Below are 19,836 nucleotides of genomic sequence, written 5' to 3'. Positions count from 1 at the left end.
TGATAATCCTAATATGTGTATGATGCAAGCTAAGAGGCAATGTACAAGAAACAAATTGTTTTCTGAAATTCTTTTTTCTCAATTTTTGTGCTATTTTCACATTTCTTGAGCGGTGTGAGAAAATATTTCTCCTCACTAGTTATATATCTGTTCTCGTCAAAGTCATTGGTCGAAATTTAATTGTGACGTCTATTTTTTTTTGTTTCACCTGAATTTTCCTATTATGACAGCATGAAAAAATACAACCATACCTGATGACGTCACCTATAAAGAACACAACTTTTGGAAAATCTTTGAAAGAGAAGGAAAAAATCATAAGAGATACAGATTCCGACACTATAACTCGTGTATAATGATATTTCTCCATTCTCAACAGATAAATTTTGATTATTTAAAAAGCTCTGCAAGCCTCTCACTTTAAATATAAATAAAATTTAACTGTCTCGAGTGGAGAAATTTTGTAACAGACTTGTTGCAGTGTAGGAATCTATATGTCTATATGTTGATAAAATAAATTAATAAGTATGTTATTTTATTTCCTTTTGCAGGAGATTTGAGGAGCTGAAGAACTACAGTAATGAATTAGAAAGTAATATAGCCAACCTACTAAAGATAAGAGCTGTAAGATCTTTTGTTATGATTTGCCCCAACTTGTTTTACATAATGCATGTATTTTACTGTTGTCTGCTCTTTGTTCTGGTTGTTGTCTCTTTGACATATTCCGCATTTACATTATCAATTGTATTGCATCTGACACTAAATATCAAAACCTGTCCCAATATGACTATATAAAATTTTGAAAATTTTCACTAGTCTGAATCAATATTTACTATGTCTGGGGTATCGTAACAGTGCAGACTGCAAATGTACAGATATTTTTTTTTTGGGGGGGGGGGGGGGGGCAAATAAAGTGTTTTGTCTCACCCATCTTACCTTACATCTCATCTCTTAGGTAGTATGAAATTTAGGAAATATGTTATGATTGCCAACTATCCATAAACAGATGGAAGAAGTACAGATGTCAACAATGAGCAAAAAGGATTGCAATGAGCTTAAAAATCCCCTGATAACAAAATGTGATACAATACAAAAAGAACAATAACAGCTACCTTGATTTGAAAAAGAATATTAAACATAAACACCTGTCAACCAAAAATAATCACCAGACTAAGTGCTCCTCACTTGGAACATTGAATAATCCACCAGATTTGAATGATGTTCTATTTTATAGAGAATGGCAGACAAGGTTTATGGTATACATAAAGTGCATTCCAACTATGGCAGAGTTTTCTGTGAGTGGAGTGGTATTGAGAAAGAGATGGCAGAACCTTTGAAAAGTTGTGGACATTATATGAACGTGTTAGTATGAAAACTGCAAATTGTTTAAAGAAAAATAATTGTTTTTATGCCCCACCTACGATAGTAGAGGGGCATTATGTTTTCTGGTCTGTGCGTCCGTTCGTTCGTCTGTTCGTTCGTCCGTTCGTTCGTCCGTTCGTTCGTCCGTCTGTCCCGCTTCAGGTTAAAGTTTTTGGTTGAGGTAGTTTTTGATGAAGTTGAAGTCCAATCGACTTCAAACTTAGTATACATGTTCCCTATGATATGATCTTTTAAATTTTAATGCCAAATTAGAGGGTTTACCCCAATTTCACGGTCCACTGAACATAGAAAATGATAGTGCGAGTGGGGCATTCGTGTACTGGGGACACATTCTTGTTCAGGCCTTACTTAATCTTTACCTGGTTCTTTGGATACCACATGTGTTGTAGAAGGTTGGCAAGAAAACAGATATTTTTTTGAAAACACTCACTCAATGATTAGTGAGGTTGACCATAGTTTCAATCCAAAATTTACACTTCAAAAATGTTTTTCGGTCTGTGCGTCCTTTCGTTCGTCTGTCCGTCCTTCTGTCTGGCCTCATATATTTATATTTTTAAATGGGTTATTATGGTTGCAAAGTCCATTGGGAATTTTAATTGAGATTATACCATATCTTGATGGAAAATTTGTTTTTTTTGGAAAAAAGGGAGGGGGGAGGGGGTAAAAAAAAATTGGGGGGGGGGACAATTTGTTTTCAAGATTTCAGAATTTAAAAAGAAATTTCTCCAATTTTTCAAACCTATTATGTATCAAATATTTAATTACACTCCAAACTGAGACCTTTATCAAATGCGAATATTGTGTCCATTTTTGCCCCTAATGTTCAGGGTTGACCCTCTGCAGTCGTATCCAGCTGCGCTCGGCGAAGCTATTTATTAAGATCTTTCACCACATTCATTTTTTGTCAGAAACCTATATTTTGGGTTATTTTGGTTGTAGTTTTATTTTCGTTTATTTGGTGCCTCCGGTGAAAGTGCCAAAATTAAACTCGCCAAAATAAAGCAAACACTAAAGATTGAAACGCCAAAATGACGTACCGGTACAACAATATCGTAATGCTAATTGTTGGGAAAAATATTTTAGGTTATATCTTCCGTATATTTCCTACAAGTCTATACATATAGCTAAATCTGCAAATAAGTATACCTGGTATAATTTGGCAACAGCACTGTTTCACTTAATTGTGAATTTTCTGAAATTGTTAAAGGGGCAGTTACTAAGCTACGAGATATATAAAAAATCAAAACTATAATATTTTTTGTTCAATCATTATTAAAAGTGAAATCGTGAAATAATAATTCGCTTTTAGCAGCCAGCATGGGTAAACTTTGTCAAAATAAGCGAAGAAACATTGATAATGTATTACTCACTTGCAAGTGAATAATTCGACCTCATTAAATCCGTATTCATGTGAACTCCAATTTAACCCCTTAGCTAGTGATGGATAACACGTAAATTGTGTGTGTATAGTTATTTAAAGGAAAAGTATGTCAACATTGAAAGTGGTACAAAGGTAAATCATTTAATTTACTTATTCGATCCACAAAAACTCATTCTTATACAAGTAAAAACCATGATTAACATATGTTTTTTATCTATAATATAAAATTAAACGAGTTCGCTTTATCTATTTATCTATTTATATCTTTATTTATGTTTATATATTTATATGGTCATCAGAAGTATTCAAGGCCAACAAGATAATTAATTGGATGGCGTCTAGACTAAAAAACACACAAAATGAAGCTACATATTCTCGACACTATGCCATGTAAATTGCTTATTTTATACTTTTTATGATTTGGATAAATGTTTTACATTGTTATTAATCAAGTACTAGAATTTTAGTCAAATCAATGTCCATGAATTTGACAGCTAGTGCCCCTTTAAGAAATCACAGCATGAATTTTTATTCACACGTGTTATTAATATGCCAGGCTAATGCTGATTAGACGCCATTAATTGGTTATTAGAATATCAAAACTCCTTGTTATCCTTTATATTCAAAAAATAAATAAGTACTGCCAGAGGCATAAGAATTAAAATTTAAATCCTTAATTGTCAATAGATTAACATGTACTGCAATATAGTTGATTAAAATTTATGTCAAATGATATTTAAAAAAAATAAATAATCCATTCCAAAAATTGATTTTAATGTTCAAGATTTTATTAGCTTTAAACCTTTATATAAGGAATTATTTGCAATTGCCATTAAATTAACTTTGTCGTGATTCTAGTTTGAGAAATTCAATGATAGTTTGTCTGACAATAAACAGGTAAATAATAACAAATATGAATGAGCTTGCTCACTACTGTTGTTCCAAAGTAAAATAAAACATATGAATTGGAAGAAGCACCAAATTACACACACCAAAATAAAACACATGACTTTGGAGACAAAACCACCAAAAAATCCCAACACCAAAATTTGTTTGTTATGCACATTTATCAAGGTGAGCAACACAGGCTCTTTAGAGCCTCTAGTTTACCTTAAGAAGCTGAATCTCAAAAGATGTGCTGCATTACAGCAAAAAAGATATCACTTGTATCACCTAAATCATCTATATTTCAGTTATGGACAGACTGTAGAGGGTATATTAGAAGAAGAGGAACAATATGCTGATCAATTGAAAGAATACATGGCATTTGCTGATTCTTTAAGGTATCAGTATGGTATAAATTCTTACATTCTTAATACTTTAACTGAAAATTGATAAACATATTAACTGTTACTAAACATGACTAAATGGCAAACAGGCACAATGGTAGATTTGTGAAGCTTTCTATGTAAATATACCTAATCAAAATCAAGTTTTCACTTGTTACTATGTTGGCCTTTAGTATTTGGGAAAGACGGCTTCAAGCCGTGAATTCCCTATGTGACTGGCCAGACTTCCAAGCCTCTCACTTCACTCATTTTGTTTTTATAGTTGGGAAAATACCTCAAAATTCTAAACTGAATTGATGAGAAGGAGACACACAAATGATCAGATTGACTTTAAAATCTTTTTTACTCATTTGCCTTCTGTTTCTCGTGAAATTATCGTAGCTTGAGCTCTCCTGGACACTATTTACATTTCTTTTACAATCCGAAAAAAATCAGTAATACAAAATATTTTGAATATACCTAGTGACGTCATGGTTGGAATGTCACACTAGGTAGAAACAGCATTATCCTTTACTTATTATTAAAATCAGTCACAGAAATTGTGTACGATTTAGAAATAAATATAGATATAAAATTTTCAAATGGCTTTTTGTAGCTTAAACATATTTAAATGGATGAAATTTAAAACTGAATAGACTTTTCTCAAGAAAATATTAAAAATCTTTGAGCCCTGTCACATAAAATGCAGAATGGCTCTATCTTGCAGTTCAGTGGTATACAATAAATATATAAATATATATTGTTGTAGTTATTAAATGATAGAATTCAATTGAATTTTGAATTTTAGATATTAATTAACTTTCAACTTTAATGAAATGTTTTGAATTAAAAGGTGCCAATCTCTTCCATTGGTCCAAATTGAATCAATGATGAATCTAGACTATAGGGTAATGACTTTAATTTACATTAAACAACATTTTAATATTATCAATCTTTCTACATGTTTGATACTCATTCTTTGTATGAAGACTAACATAAAATACCCCCCCCCCCCCGAAACCTTGGCCGTCTTTTCCCTCAGAGCTTAAAATTTATTGTCTTGCCTTGACAGAGTCAAAAAGCGAATATGGTGAACCACAAGTGGTAGGTCATTTATATTTGGTATATTTTTGAATGAGTATTGGCACATCTCATTCTATGGAGATTTTTTGACTCCTTAGTCATGGTCTATTGACTCATCATAGTGATTCATCACTCAACAACTGCCTGTTTACTTAACACTTGCATTATTTTACACATGACATCAAAGTTTAAAATTGTCACATATTCTCAGGAACTAAATTACAAGGATTTCTGAAATTTTGTTTCATGATTTATACAAGTCAGTCAAGTTATACCATGTGATGCATTTTCAGATTCATCACTCAAAAACTTTCTGTTTACCTAACACTAACTAACATCATTATACTCACGACATCCGAGTTGAAAAGTTTTATTTTTCTCAGGAACTGCATAACAAGGATTTTCTGAAATTTGGTTTCAGGTTTAATTTAAGTCAGCTATACTGTACATGTGTGATGCCTTTTCAGATTTATCACCCAACAACTTCCTGTTAATTGTCATTAGTATTTGGGCAGGGGTATCATAAGTGAGCAGTAGCTTGCAGTTTCACTTATTTTTCATTGAACTTGTTTGTGGATTCTGACAGGAAATCTAAATTCATGAATTGTCTATTCCAAACTTTAATGTATATATACCTGTTTAATATAGAATGAATTCATTCAATTATTGGTTTGTTGTCATTTTCAGCTTTAAAAATCTAGCATACCTTCTTGGTTCACTTAATAATCTGTTTGTGCTTGTTTAACACATCAAATACAGCTGATGGTCTGTAGAAAACACACAAAAAATGAAAAAATAATGTGGGTCATGCAAATTTGTACCATTTATAATAAAGTGTGTACTCAACTTTACTACTATTTGAACGTTATTTGTATATTTTAGGACAGTATGTAGAAAGTATGAATGCATGCAGTATGATTTTGAGAGAGCTGAGGATAATCTAACAAACAAACAAATACAAAAAGAACAACTTGTATGTAAACTTAGTATTTTTTAATCATGAGCAGTTGTTTTGAAGTGCAACAATGTATTTTGTCGTTAAATGAAACCAGTAAAATTTAATGCCGAAAAAATATGTTATTCTGTTTAATTGATAAATGTGTACAGAGACAAGATTTGGTTGAACACAATTTAAAGCAATAGGTTTGAAATCTTTAAACCATATATATGTGGGACTGCTTAGACAATCCTGAAATTGCTACTTCAAATTTTGTTAAGTTAGATACAAAAAAGTTTTACTGGTTTGTTCGTTCTCTGTTGCAATTGCTGATATTGAAAAAAATTAGTATTTTGTTTATGATCATAAATATATAGTATTTGATGTTCCTCATAAAAGCATTTATTTAATTTTATACCCCCGCTTTGAAAAAGGGGGGTATACTGTTTTACCTCTGTCTGTCTGTCCGTCCGTCCGTTCATCAGTCCGTCAGTCTGTCTGTCCCATGAATATTTTTTGTCACATTTTTCTCAGGATCTACAATATAAGGATTTCTGAAATTTGGTTTCAAGGTTTATATAAGTCTGATTTACCGTGTGATGTGTTTTCAGATTCATCACTCGACAACATCCTGTTAAACGAACGCTTGTATGATTTTACACATAATAGCCAAATTGAAAATTTTCCTCACATTTTTCTCAGAAACTTACAAATACAAGGATTTCTGAAATTTGGTTTCAGGATTTATACGATTCAGCTATATCGTGTGATGTGTTTTGAAATTCATCACTCAACAACTTCCTGTTTACCGAACACTTGCATATTTTTACACTATTAAAATTATCCACTTGCGGCAGGGGTATCATCAGTGAGCAGTAGCTCGCAGTTTCACTTCTTTATTTTTTGTGTGTGTTTTAATGCCATTTTTTTAAGAACTGCTTTTGGGCTATTTCATGGTGGCCAGTTTTTATTGGTGGAGGAAGCTGGAGTGCCAGGAGAAACTCATTGACATTCCATAGGAAAACTGACAATCCTAGTCAATTAAGATTTAATATTTTTAAATGTCTATTAAAAGTTTGGAAATTAAACTGTTGCTGCTATACTTTTTCAAAGGTCTTTCAAATCTACAGTAAACTTGCATAGCCTATGTGTCAGTCAAAATTATGCAATTGTGCACACAAAGGATCACAAATGAGTTTATTAAGAGCACAAAGGACATACAATTGTTTACGTTATGGGGAATAATGTCATTTCACACACACACAAAACATGTATTATTATTAAATACTGTGTGACATCTGTAAGTTACATTTAAAGGTTATCAAGTATCTAAGATTTTATTATTTAAGGAATGACTAATATTTTTTCAGTCTATGAAGAAATAAAATAAAAAATGTGGTGCACACTGAATAATCCCTGTAGTAGTGTTATTTTAAAGTGCACCACATTTTTATGCCCCACCTACGATAGTAGAGGGGCATTATGTTTTCTGGTCTGTGCCTCTGTTCGTCCGTCCGTCTGTGCGTCCGTTTGCTTCAGGTTAAAGTTTTTGGTCAAGGTAGTTTTTGAAGAAGTTGAAGTCTAATCAACTTGAAACTTAGTACACTTGTTCCCTATGATATGATCTTTCTAATTTTAATTCCAAATTAAAGTTTTGACCCCAATTTCACGGTCCACTGAACATAGAAAATGATAGTGCGAGTGGGGTATCCGTGTACTTGGGACACATTCTTGTTTATGTTATTTCGAAAAAATTTAATTCTAATTTCCGTTTTAAGCGGGAGTAAATCATGAAAAAACCTTGATAATTATGTATATTTCAATTTCTGCAAAACATGAACAATATGAATAAAGGGGATGACAGTGTATGTAGGGGAAAATAAATCAAACATTGTTTATTAAAATTTCATTTCAACAAATAATACATGCTACTAGTAACAAATTGTTAAATGAGGATTGGATTGGGCTTGCCATTCAAAGAGGGGAATATTTGTTATTTAACTGTGTGTGAAATAAGTTAATTTTGATATCTTTTTCATTTCAAATTGTGATAATTAAGTTATGAGGTGAATGCAATACAAATAAATAAATTGAGATGATGGGCAGTGGTAGATCCAGAACTTTTCATAAAGGGGACCCGCTGACTGACTTAAGGGAGGGGGGCGCTCCCCTCATGTTTCAGTGATTCCCTATATAATCAACCAAATTTTCCCCACAAAAGGGGTTGGGGTGAGATTTCCCCTGTATCCGCCTATGATGGGTATAAATCAATAAAAACAACCATGAATGTCAATGACACAAATATAAAGTAAAGAGTGTTGTATGTATAGCAGTGCTTTGCTTTTGCGCCAACTGACATTCATTTGTGCCACAAACCATATTTCATGTGCGCTAAGATAAAACATTTCATTCGCGCCAATCATACAGGTAAATACGGTAGACTAAGTATGAAAAAAGTTTTATTCAAAAGAGACTTTTGATAATAATTTTAAAACAGTTTTTTGATTGCACAATAAAAACATTTTCCTTTAAAATCAGTCATCGTAACCATAATGAAAGCTACAAAAACACTGGAACGTTCCAAATAAGTGATTTTTGTCGAGCCTGCAACTTTTGTTGCAGAAAGCTCGACATAGGGATAGTGATCCGGCGGCGATGGCGGTGGCGGCGGCGTTAGCTCACTTCTTAAAAGGTTTATATTTTAGAAGGTGAAAGACCTGGATGCTTCATACTTTGTATATAGATGCCTCATGTTACGAAGTTTCCGTCAGTCACATGTCTATAGTCCTTGACCTCATTTTCATGGTTCCGTGACCACTTGAAAAAAAAGTTCAGAATTTTTGTAATGTTAAATTCTCTCTTATTATAAGTAATAGGATAACTATATTTGGTATGTGCGTACCTTGCAAGGTCCTCATGCCCGTCAGACAGTTTTCACTTGACCTCGACCTCATTTCATGGATCAGTGAACAAGGTTAAGTTTTGGTGGTCAAGTCCATATCTCAGATACTATAAGCAATAGGGCTAGTATATTTGGTGTATGGAAGGACTAGAAGGTGTACATGTCCAACTGACAGGTGTCATCTGACCTTGACCTCATTTTCATGGTTCAGTGGTTATAGTTAAGTTTTTGTGTTTTGGTCTGTTTTTCTCATACTTTATGTAATAGGTCTACTATATTTGTTGTATGGAATGATTGTAAGGTGTACATGTCTAGCGGGCAGATGTCATCTGACCTTGACCTCATTTTCATGGTTCAGTGGTCAAAGTTAAGTTTATAAGTTTTGGTCTTTTTATCTAATATTATATGCCAAAGGTCAACTATATTTGGTGTATGGAAATATATTATGATCTATATGTCAGTCCTGCAGGTTTTATTTGACCATGACCTCAATTGAACGGTTCATTGCTCAGTGTTAAGTTTTTGTGTTTTGGTCTATTTTTCTTAAACTATAAGTAGTAGGTCAACTATATTTGTTGTATGGAAACTTTGTTAGCTGAACATGTCTGCCTGGCATGGTTCATCTGACCTTGACCTCATTTTCATGGTTCATTGGTCTTTGTTTAGCTATCTTGGTTAATGTTAAGTTTATGTGACAGTTGTAATAAAGCTTTATACTTAGGACTATCAACATAATATCAATGATTGGTAAAGAAGGCGAGACATTTCAGTGTGTGCACTCTTGTTCATAATAATGTTTAAACACAGCTCTGTTATTAATTGGGGCCTCGCTGAATGGCAAACATTCTGTAGTGATCCGTCTGTCCGTCTGCACAATTTTGTCCACTCTTTATCTAGAAAACCATTTTGAAATCAAAGTTTATACTTGACATGTATATTAACCAACACCAAATAAAGGGTGTGTCATAATGTATGTACTATGACATAATGTATGTACAACTTCCTAAATCAAGGTTCAAGGTCAAAAACTTTGGTTTCAGTTGACAACCCCATGTCCTATGGAAAAGATCATGTACACTCTATATCTTGAGAAACATTTTGATTTCAAAGTTTATACTTTACATGTATATAAACCAACACAAGAGGATGTGTCATTACTTATGTACAACTTCCTAGGTCAAGGTTCAAGGTGAAAAACTTCGGTTTCAGTTGACAACCCCATATCATATTGTAAAGATATAAATTTTTTACCACACATGCATTATTCACAGCAGCCACAGTGATGGGTCCAACCTCAATGATATCTAGTATAAATTAACAAAATCTAAACCCTAGATGAAAGCACTATACACTGGAGTAAAACCAAAAGTATGTTTTGATACAAGACTTGTAAGCAGCAACTCATGTAAACAAGCAAGGATCTGGATTTTTTTTCACCTAATTTCGGTCATTTTGAGATAACTTAAAAGATGGTGCCCATGGTGCAACGAAGTTGTCGGTGCCATATAGTATTACCCTTGTCCTTCTTTCCGTCTTTCCCTAATTCTGTCATTCGGCAACAAACCATTATACAGAGTTTTTTTCTAAACCCCTTCCGATATTGGGCTGATTTTTGGTATGTGAGTTAACCATGATGAGTTACAGATCAAGTTTAAGTTTCGTTCCGCTCCACTAGTTTTTGCCGAAATTACAGTATTTGGACTTTGAGAAATTGTTAAAAATCACAGTTATACAGACTATTTTTCTAAACGCCTTCAGATATGGGGCTGATTTTTGGTATATGAGTTACAGATCAAGTTTAAGTTTCGTTCCGCTCCACTAATTTTGGCTGAAATTACGGGCTTTGAACTTTGAGAAGTTGTTGAAAATCACAGTTATACGGACTTTTTTTCTAAATGCTTTCAGATATTGGGCTGATTTTTGGTACATGTGAGTTAACCATGATGAATTACTAATCAAGTTTAAGTTTCGTTCCGCTCCACTAATTTTTGCCTAAATAACAGGATTTGGACTTTCATAAATTGTTAAAAATCACAGCTATACTGACTTTTTTTCTAAACTCTTTCAGATATTGGGCTGATTTTTGGTATGTGAGTTAACAATGATGTGTTACAGATCATGTTTTAGATTCGTTCCGCTCGCTAATTTTTGCCAAAATTACAGGCTTTAGACTTTGATAAATTGTTGAAAATCACAGTTTTACAGACTTTTTTTCTAAAGTCTTTCAGATATGGGGATGATTTTTGGTATGTGAGTAACTATGATGAGTTACAGATCAAGTTTAAGTTTCGTTCCGCTCCACTAATTTTGGCCGAAATTACGAGCTTTTTACTTTGTGAGAAATTGTTGAAAATACGGACTTTTTTTCTAAACTCTTTCGGATATTGGGCTGATTTTTGGTATGTGAGTTAACCATGATGTGTTACAGATCATGTTTTAGATTCCACTAGTTTTTGCCGAAATTACAGGATTTGGACTTTGAGAAATTGTTGAAAATCACAGTTATACAGACTTTTTTTCTAAACTCTTTCAGATATTGGGCTGATTTTTGGTATGTGAGTTAACCACGATTCGTTCCGCTCCACAAGTTTTTGCCAAAATTACAGGATTTGGACTTTGAGAAATTGTTGAAAATCACAGTTATACAGACTTTTTTTCTAAACGCATTCAGATATGGGGCTGATTTTTGGTATATGAGTTAACTAGGATGAGTTACAGATCAAGTTTAAGTTTCGTTCCGCTCCACTAATTTTGGCCGAAATTACGGGCTTTTGACTTTGAGAAATTGTAGAAAATCACAGTTATACGGACTTTTTTTAAACTCTTTCAGATATTGGGCTGATTTTTGGTATGTGAGTTAACCATGATGTGTTGCAGATCATGTTTTAGATTCGTTCCGCTCCACTAGTTTTTTCCGAAATTAAAGGATTTGGACTTTCATAAATTGTTGAAAATCACAGTTATACTGACTTTTTTTCTAAACGCATTCAGATATGGGGCTGATTTTTGGTATGTGAGTTAACTATGATGAGTTACAGATCAAGTTTAAGTTTCATTCTGCTCCACTAATTTTGGCCGAAATTACGGGCTTTGGACTTTGAGAAATTGTTGAAAATCACAGTTATACGGACTTTTTTTTTCAAAATGCTTTCGGATATTGGGCTGATTTTTGGTATGCAAGTTAACCATGATGTCAAGATCATGTTTTAGATTTGCTCTGCTCGCTAATTTTTGCCAAAATTACAGGCTTTAGACTTTGATAAATTGTTGAAAATCACAGTTTTACAGACTTTTTTTCTAAAGTCTTTCAGATATTGGGATGATTTTTGGTATGTGAGTAACTATGATGAGTTACAGATCAAGTTCAAGTTTCGTTCCGCTCCACTAATTTTGGCCAAAATTACGGGCTTTGGACTTTGAGAAATTGCTGAAAATCACAGTTTTTCAGATATTGGGATGATTTTTGTCGAGCCTTCGACTTTAGTCGAAAAAGCGAGACTAAGCGATCCTACATTCTGTCGTTGTCGTCGGCGGCGTCCACAAATATTCACTCTGTGGTTAAAGTTTTTGAAAATTTAATAACTTTCTTAAACTATACTGAATTTCTACCAAACTTGGAGAGAAGCTTGTTTATGATCATAAGAAAGTATCCAGAAGTAAATTTTGTAAAAATAAAATTCCATTTTTTCCATATTTTACTTATAAATGGACTTAGGTTTTCTGCAAGGAAACATTACATTCACTCTGTGGTTAAAGTTTTTAAAATTTTAATAACTTTCATAAACTATCCTTGATTTGTACCAAACTTGGACAGAAGCTTGTTTATAATCATAAGATAGTATCAAGAAGAAAATTTTGTAAAAATAAATTTCCACTTTTCCGTATTTTACTTATAAATGGACTTAGTTTTTTTTCCAGAAACAAAACATTCACTCTGTGGTTTAAGTTTTTAAAATTTTTATAATGTTCTTAAACTATCCTGGATTTCTACCAAACTTAGACAAAAGCTTGTTTCTGGTCATAAGATATTATTCAGAAGTAAATTTTGTAAAAAAAAAATTCACTTTTTCCGTATTTTACTTATAAATGGACTTAGTTTTTCTTCCAGTTAACATTACATACAGTCTGCAGTTAAAGTTTATAAAACATTTATTAGATTCATAAACTATCCTGGATTTTTTACCAAACTTGGAAGCTTCTTTCAATCAAAAGACAGTATCGAGAGGGAAATTTTTATTGATGTTTTTCCTGATTTTTGTTGAGTCTGCGATTAACAGCAAACGTAGGCGAGACACTGGGTTCCGTGGAACCCTTACGATTTTTGGTATATGAGTTACTCAAGATGAGTTACAGATCAAGTTTAAGTTTCGTTCTGCTCCGATAGTTTCTGCCAAAATTAAGGGTTAACAACTTTGAATATTGTTAAAATTCACAGTTATACAGACTTTTTTTCTATATGCCTCCAGATTTTGAGCTGATTTTTGATATATGTCTACCATCATGTGTGTGTCCACATGTGTTATTGAAATTGCAGATTTTTCAACTTTTTGAGACGGGGCCATTCGTGTCCCTTTGACACATCTAGTTTCTACGAAAATTTAATCAATTTTTAATTAATTTGAAATCAGAATTCAGTGGCGTAGCTACCATTGACCCAACAATTTTGCACATGCATGCACAAACGAAATGGCAAAAAAAAATCATTATTAAAAATTATAACAGTCAAAAAAGGAAAAGGTGCATTTGACTGTTACTATATATAAAAAGAATCCAAGAACTACAGGTTACCAACGTAATCGGGCGAATCCCGCTGTTGTCGATATCCAGGATTATTGGCACGTCATCAAATTCGCACATTTCGCAACTATAAGTCTGATCTTCAATCAAAAGATCAGTTTCTTCTCGAAATTAAAAGGTCGGTTGCGAGTTTGGATATCTATCTATCTAAGAAATCAGACAAACTCTGTGCAACATTGGAGATGACGCCGTAAGAACTTTACCCAAATATATTCTGTATTCTGCAAATACTTCTGAAATCGGACAAGAAAATCTTTCTTCACTTGTACTGCTGCACGTTCATTCTGATTTTGTCATTGACACTTAAGAAGTTGTTGACATGTCTAAAAACGCTAGGCAAAGGAAAATGTTACTCTCCTAAAGGACTTCGGTTGATAACTTCAGTCTTTCATACAAATGTCACATTCATATATCACAAAATTAAAAATTGATTGTTTGGATTGCTTTGTTTTCGTATGTTAACTTAGAATTATAAATGTCATGATAGGATCCAGTTCTCTAGCACTTTCTTTCTCTGAAACATAATAAATTGGGGAGCATTGCAAAGTTTTTAGATTTTGTTAGTCAGTTTTAGGTCTTTGATTTGATATATAGCAAAACACTCAACATGCAGACTTCTTATACGTTCAGGTATTTCGTATCCAATTTTTTATGGAAATATTCTTTATAAAGCACAAAAATGTCAGTATATACCTCAGAAACTAACAAAACCTTTAAATAGACTTATTAAGAAGGGACATAGTTACGATACTGTTGTCAGGTCATTAAAGATTGCATATTTTGGCGTTAATATTGATTCACTTATAGGGTCTTTGCATTGGAACTAAACACATGTATTCAAAACAGTTGTTGGCATGACACGGGTTATGTTCTTCTCATATATGTTATGAGGGTATGAGTCTAAACACCTAATGGGAAGGATTGTGCCTGATATTCATATGATGAAATCATAATCTTTCAATCATTTTAATTGAAGTCTGGAGCTGGCATGTCAGTAAACTGCTAGTAGTCTGTTGTTATTTATGTATTATTGTCATCTTGTTTATTTTTTTTGGTTTCATCTTCTGACATCACACTCGGACTTCTCTTGAACTGAATTTTAAATGTGCATATTGTTATGCGTTTACTTTTTTACATTGGCTAGAGGTTTAGGGGGAGGGTTGACATCTCATAAACATGTTTAACCCCGCCGCATTTTGCACCTGTCCCAAATCAGGAGCCTCTAGCCATTGTTAGTCTTGAATTATTTGAATTCAGTTTCTTGTGTACTATTTGGAAATTAGTATGGCATTGAGACATTATCACTGAACTAGTATATATTTGTTTAGGGGCCAGCTGAAGGTTGCCTCCAGGTGCGGGAATTTCTCACTACATTGAAGAACTGTTGGTGGCCTTCTGCTGTTGTTTTTTCTATGGTCGGGTTGTTGTCTCTTTGACACATTCCCCATTTCCATTCTCAATTTTATAGTTCACTTACAGAATTAACCATCTTAGATAAAAAAAAAAATATTCATTTTTTGCAAAGAAAGGGCCGAAATCAATTCTTGCATTGCTCAGCATCTTCTGAGTGATCAGTAAAAGTGTAGCTACACCACTGGAATTGACAATTGTCTTAGCTAAAAAGTAGTTAAATAATTGAAGACAGTTGTTATGGAATTTTAATTTCTTTATAATATTAGTTCTGAGCTTGTAATTAATAGCCAGGTGTTAATTAAAATCACAGATAAAAGACAGACATAGGGAATTATAAATATCATGTTTACAATTCCTTTCAGAACCTAGGAAAAGCAGGAAGTTCATTCTCACTGACAGGAATGAAGTCAAAACTTTTTGGTGGAGACACACCTGAACAAAGAGAACAAAAAATTAAACAGTTAGAGGAACAAATTAAACAGGCTGATAGTGACCTTAGGAAAGTCGGAGAGGAAACCCAGTAAGTTTTTTTTTGTGTGAAGAAAACGAAATATTTAGACAATAGATGTCATAAATTATTTAGCCCATTTTAGTAAATTTAAAGTATTGTGCAGGATGCAAAGATTGAAGAGGCATTGACAGGACCAAGTTAGAATACATTATCTGTACAGGAAATAATACAACACTGGCACAATGCACCAGGATTGGCTCTCTGACAGCCTCTTGTTTTTTTTGGGGGTAGGGGTCAATTCGCAACAGCATAGTGTATTGCACAAAAGTAAAAAATAGAATATAACCAATTCTAAGTTCTTTGACTATACAGTTATATTGTGTCTGAAACCTAATATGTGTCAAATATTGTGTTCTTTGTTTGCTCTTCAGTCTTGGTGTAGCAATTTATTGTTGCTTGGAATCAGTGGAATAGATTTCCCCCTTATCTTCTATTTTAACTGTATACTGAGATTAAAGCTGTTTAAATGGCAGTATGTTTTTATACGACCGCATTTGGTTTTCGAACAATAACTTTAGTTTTAGTAAATACAAAAGAAGAGAATGGATTTTAGGGATTATGATACCAACAGTTTTAGAAATTAGGGGATAAAAATGTTTCCAGACAGTAACTTGTGTCTAAGTGAAGCAATCTTTCTGAAATTGTACAACGTTTCATACCACTAAGAGAAGGCTTAAATGGAGTTTGGGGGTGGTTTTCCCAAACTTTAATAAATTAGGGGCAAAAAAGGGGCCATACCAAACATTTTTCTAATTTACAGACAATTATTTATGTGAAATTTTATGGAAATCTCTGAAATAGTACAGTTTTCCTAAAAGGAAAATAATCATCTAAATTTAAAAAAAATTTCCCATATAAGTTCATAAAAGAATTACCAGATGTCTCGGAGAAAACCTTCTTTTTTTGCTAGTAAAATCAGCTTTATGTTATTTACAAAAGATACAAATACATTGTATAAGTTATATATTATTTAAGAGACTCATTTTCAACATTACTGTAATAGATTATTTTGAAAAGAAGCTTGTTCATGACATGTTCATGACTGATTAATACATTTTATCTGAAATATTGCACAAAAGAATTTTTGATTTTTAATTGAAATAAATTTTTTACAGAAAGTTTATTGACACAGCTTTAAGAGACATAGACAGATTCAAAAGACAGAAAGTGAAAGATTTAAGAGAAATATTTACAAATTATGCCATCATGCAGATCAAACAATGTAAAAAGGTATTTTGAAGCTTATGAATGGATTAGTTAGATTGAAAATATATTACCCAGGATAGATATATCTGTGATGTTTGAGCCTCAGTGGCTCTGTGGTCAAAGTTATCCAACTACTGGGTGTCTGTCAATACTAAGGTTGTGAGTTAAACCCCTCAAATGGCAATCTTAATTGACTATGAATGTCAGTTTTTTTCTGGGGAAAATCGTGGTTCCCTCCGTGCATTCTGACTTTCTCCACTGATAAATTACTGACTGCCACAGTATACCACAATAGTGCTGAAAGTGGCATTTAACACCAAGCAATCAATCAACTATTGGTTGATTTTGATACGTTGGTTTATGCAATGAAGTACCAATTTCCAAGTCCAAAAATAATTAATATCTCGCATGTCAAAACTCTTGTAGTCACTCCTCTTATGTCATATGACAACAGGTGTGGTCAAGACATTGTCATAAAAGATGCATCAATATAAGTGACGACTCACAGAAAGATAATATAGTTCTCAAACTTTGACCATACGCTTTGAAAATCAAAGACCTCAGAAGAATCTTAAAAATCAAAAGAACTTAGGTCTTAACATCTTAAGTTTTCTGAGTTATGAGTTAGTAAAATAGTAAGGGTAGATAACTCCTTTAAGATTTCTCTCTGAGTTCATTTGGTAGAATTGACTGAAGCTTTCAGAGCATGTTGCGATTTAAAAAAGAAAAATTGTATCTTGGGATTTGATCATTTGATCCATCAACAAACTTTGCCATTGTTGCTAAAAGTAGAACACAATGGATAAAATGCAGTTTTGTCTTATATATATAAAATTACAGCAGTAAGAATAAATCAGACATTGGTCGAAAATGATCTGTCTCCTGTTACTTTGTATATATATATTGAAATTCAATTTTCATATAATTTCAAATTTTTTGGCTTAAATTTCTAAAACTTATTTAGAGTTGTTATTTGCCTCTAAAATGATACATTTTTAGGAATTTCTCAGGGTTTTTTTTAACTGGCTTACAAAGTAATAATCAGTTATTGATTTGGGTATGTATGGCAAGTGAGCAGCTGCAAAATAGTGTCTGTGCATTTATTTTTGAACTCCAACTAAAGCTTTTCAAATTTAAAAAAATCAAGGTCAAGTTAAAAATTTATGATTTTCACTTTCACTATTCAGGAGTTATGATTCTTGAAAGATTAATAATGGTGTTTCCAGTTATATCCTTGCTGTAATTCATGAACCATTTAACCAAAGCTTTTCAAATTTACTGATGACAAAATAGAGGGTAATGTTTTATACTGACGAATTTCTCTTTCACTGTTAAAGAGTTATGGTTCTTGAAAAATTAAAAATGGTGTTTCCTGTGGTGTCCAGGCTTTTACTCATGGACCATTTAACCAAAGCTTTTTCAATTTTTGAACAGTAAAATCTACCAGAGCAATATTTTATTTTTTTTATTTTTTATCAAAATGGGTTTTAAAGAGGCACTAGCTTCAAGATACAAGAAAATTAAATTATAATTTTTTGTTTTTGTTCAAACATTAATGAAAGTGCAATAATAAATAAAAATTCACTATGAGAAGCCATATATGGTTAAATTTTGTCAAAATAACCTAAAAATTTATCGATGATGAATTATTCACATGCAAGTGAATATTTTGACCTCGTTGAATCCGTATTCATGTCAACTGCAATTTAACCCCTTAGCTAGAGATGGATTATGCATGATTGATGCATGTTAGGCTATTAAAAGTAATGAATATCAACATTGAAAGTGAAACAAAGGTAAATCATTTGATTGACTGATTTGATTCACAAACGATCATTCTAATACAGGTAAATTTGAAAACAGAAAAATCAATTTGTATGAGCTACCTGGGACTTATATAAATAATAATCTCAGGAGCTACATATATCTATTTATGTTTATGTTTGTGTTGTGTTATTTGACTAAAATATACACAAAATGAAGCTACATATTGTCAGGCCAGTGCCCTGTTAACTGTTTATTTTAGACTTTTTATAATTTGGATAAATGTTTTACATTGTTATAAGTCTAATATGAGAATTTGAGTCAAGTCTGTGAACATGAATTTGACAGCTAGTAACCCTTTAATTGAAATGAACAGTTAATAAATGATGTTTTACACCACAGGGAATAGCTGTTTGGACAAGTGCTAAAGATTGTTTGACAAAAATGTGACCATCTAGACCAGAAGGGAGGACCTGTGTGGCTTAAAAGAGAATGATCCAACAAATAATCCAAAATGGATGCCTGAACTATAAATAGAAAAAAAAAACACTTTTCAAAAGTATATCCTGGTTGTTATAATATATTTTATTTTAAAATTATTTCACATTGAAAAATGTAGTATATTCTGTTCCTTTTGGGTTCACATTTTAATTAAAATGTTTGCCACTGGACGTTAAGCAACCAACAATCAATCAATTATTAAATTTGACTGATGTATAGTGAAAATTAAAGGAATCCAGATATTGTAAACTTTAAGGCAATTTTTGCAAACATTATTTTGTAGGTAAGTATGAAGAATAAATATTCATACAGAATCAATGAACACAGACACATTTTTGTATATTGGTATCATGTCGTCGTCACAGGACATTTGGTTTCCAGAAAATAAATTGTATGCTTGTTAATTATGTATAAGAAATGCTGTATTGTCTTGAGGTTATTAGCTGTCAATATATTTTTAGAAGTTACTATTAAATGTTGACAAAGGAGTTTTATTCTTAGATATTACTAAATATAATATTGATATTAATTTTAGCCATGAGTATCTATGTCATTTAATATTTTAAGACTTTTATGATGTAATGAAATTGGAAACTACAGTTGCAAACTGCATTAGAAATTTTAATTGAGATTATAACCATATCTTGCGGGAAAGAATGTTTTTTGGAATAAGGTAAAAGTGGAGGTGAAAAA

At 32.4% G+C, this 19,836-nt stretch overlaps 1 protein-coding gene across 1 annotated transcript in view; it reads left to right on the top strand.

Moving 5' to 3' along the window:
- Positions 1 to 19,398, top strand: part of LOC143063631 (sorting nexin-4-like) — a 92,613-nt gene extending 73,215 nt beyond the window's left edge. Inside the window, exons 8-14 of the mRNA XM_076235877.1 lie at positions 549 to 621; positions 1,232 to 1,359; positions 3,955 to 4,044; positions 5,995 to 6,085; positions 15,524 to 15,681; positions 16,788 to 16,902; positions 19,045 to 19,398. Of these exons, the coding sequence (XP_076091992.1) occupies positions 549 to 621; positions 1,232 to 1,359; positions 3,955 to 4,044; positions 5,995 to 6,085; positions 15,524 to 15,681; positions 16,788 to 16,902; positions 19,045 to 19,092 (703 nt within the window). The 3' untranslated portion in view covers positions 19,093 to 19,398. The remainder of the gene's footprint in view (positions 1 to 548; positions 622 to 1,231; positions 1,360 to 3,954; positions 4,045 to 5,994; positions 6,086 to 15,523; positions 15,682 to 16,787; positions 16,903 to 19,044) is intronic.
- The last annotated feature ends 438 nt before the right edge of the window (positions 19,399 to 19,836 follow it).

Source organism: Mytilus galloprovincialis, chromosome 2 (assembly GCF_965363235.1).
Source record: "Mytilus galloprovincialis chromosome 2, xbMytGall1.hap1.1, whole genome shotgun sequence".
Classification (NCBI taxonomy): domain Eukaryota; kingdom Metazoa; phylum Mollusca; class Bivalvia; order Mytilida; family Mytilidae; genus Mytilus; species Mytilus galloprovincialis.
This window is presented reverse-complemented; position numbering and strand designations above follow the sequence as displayed.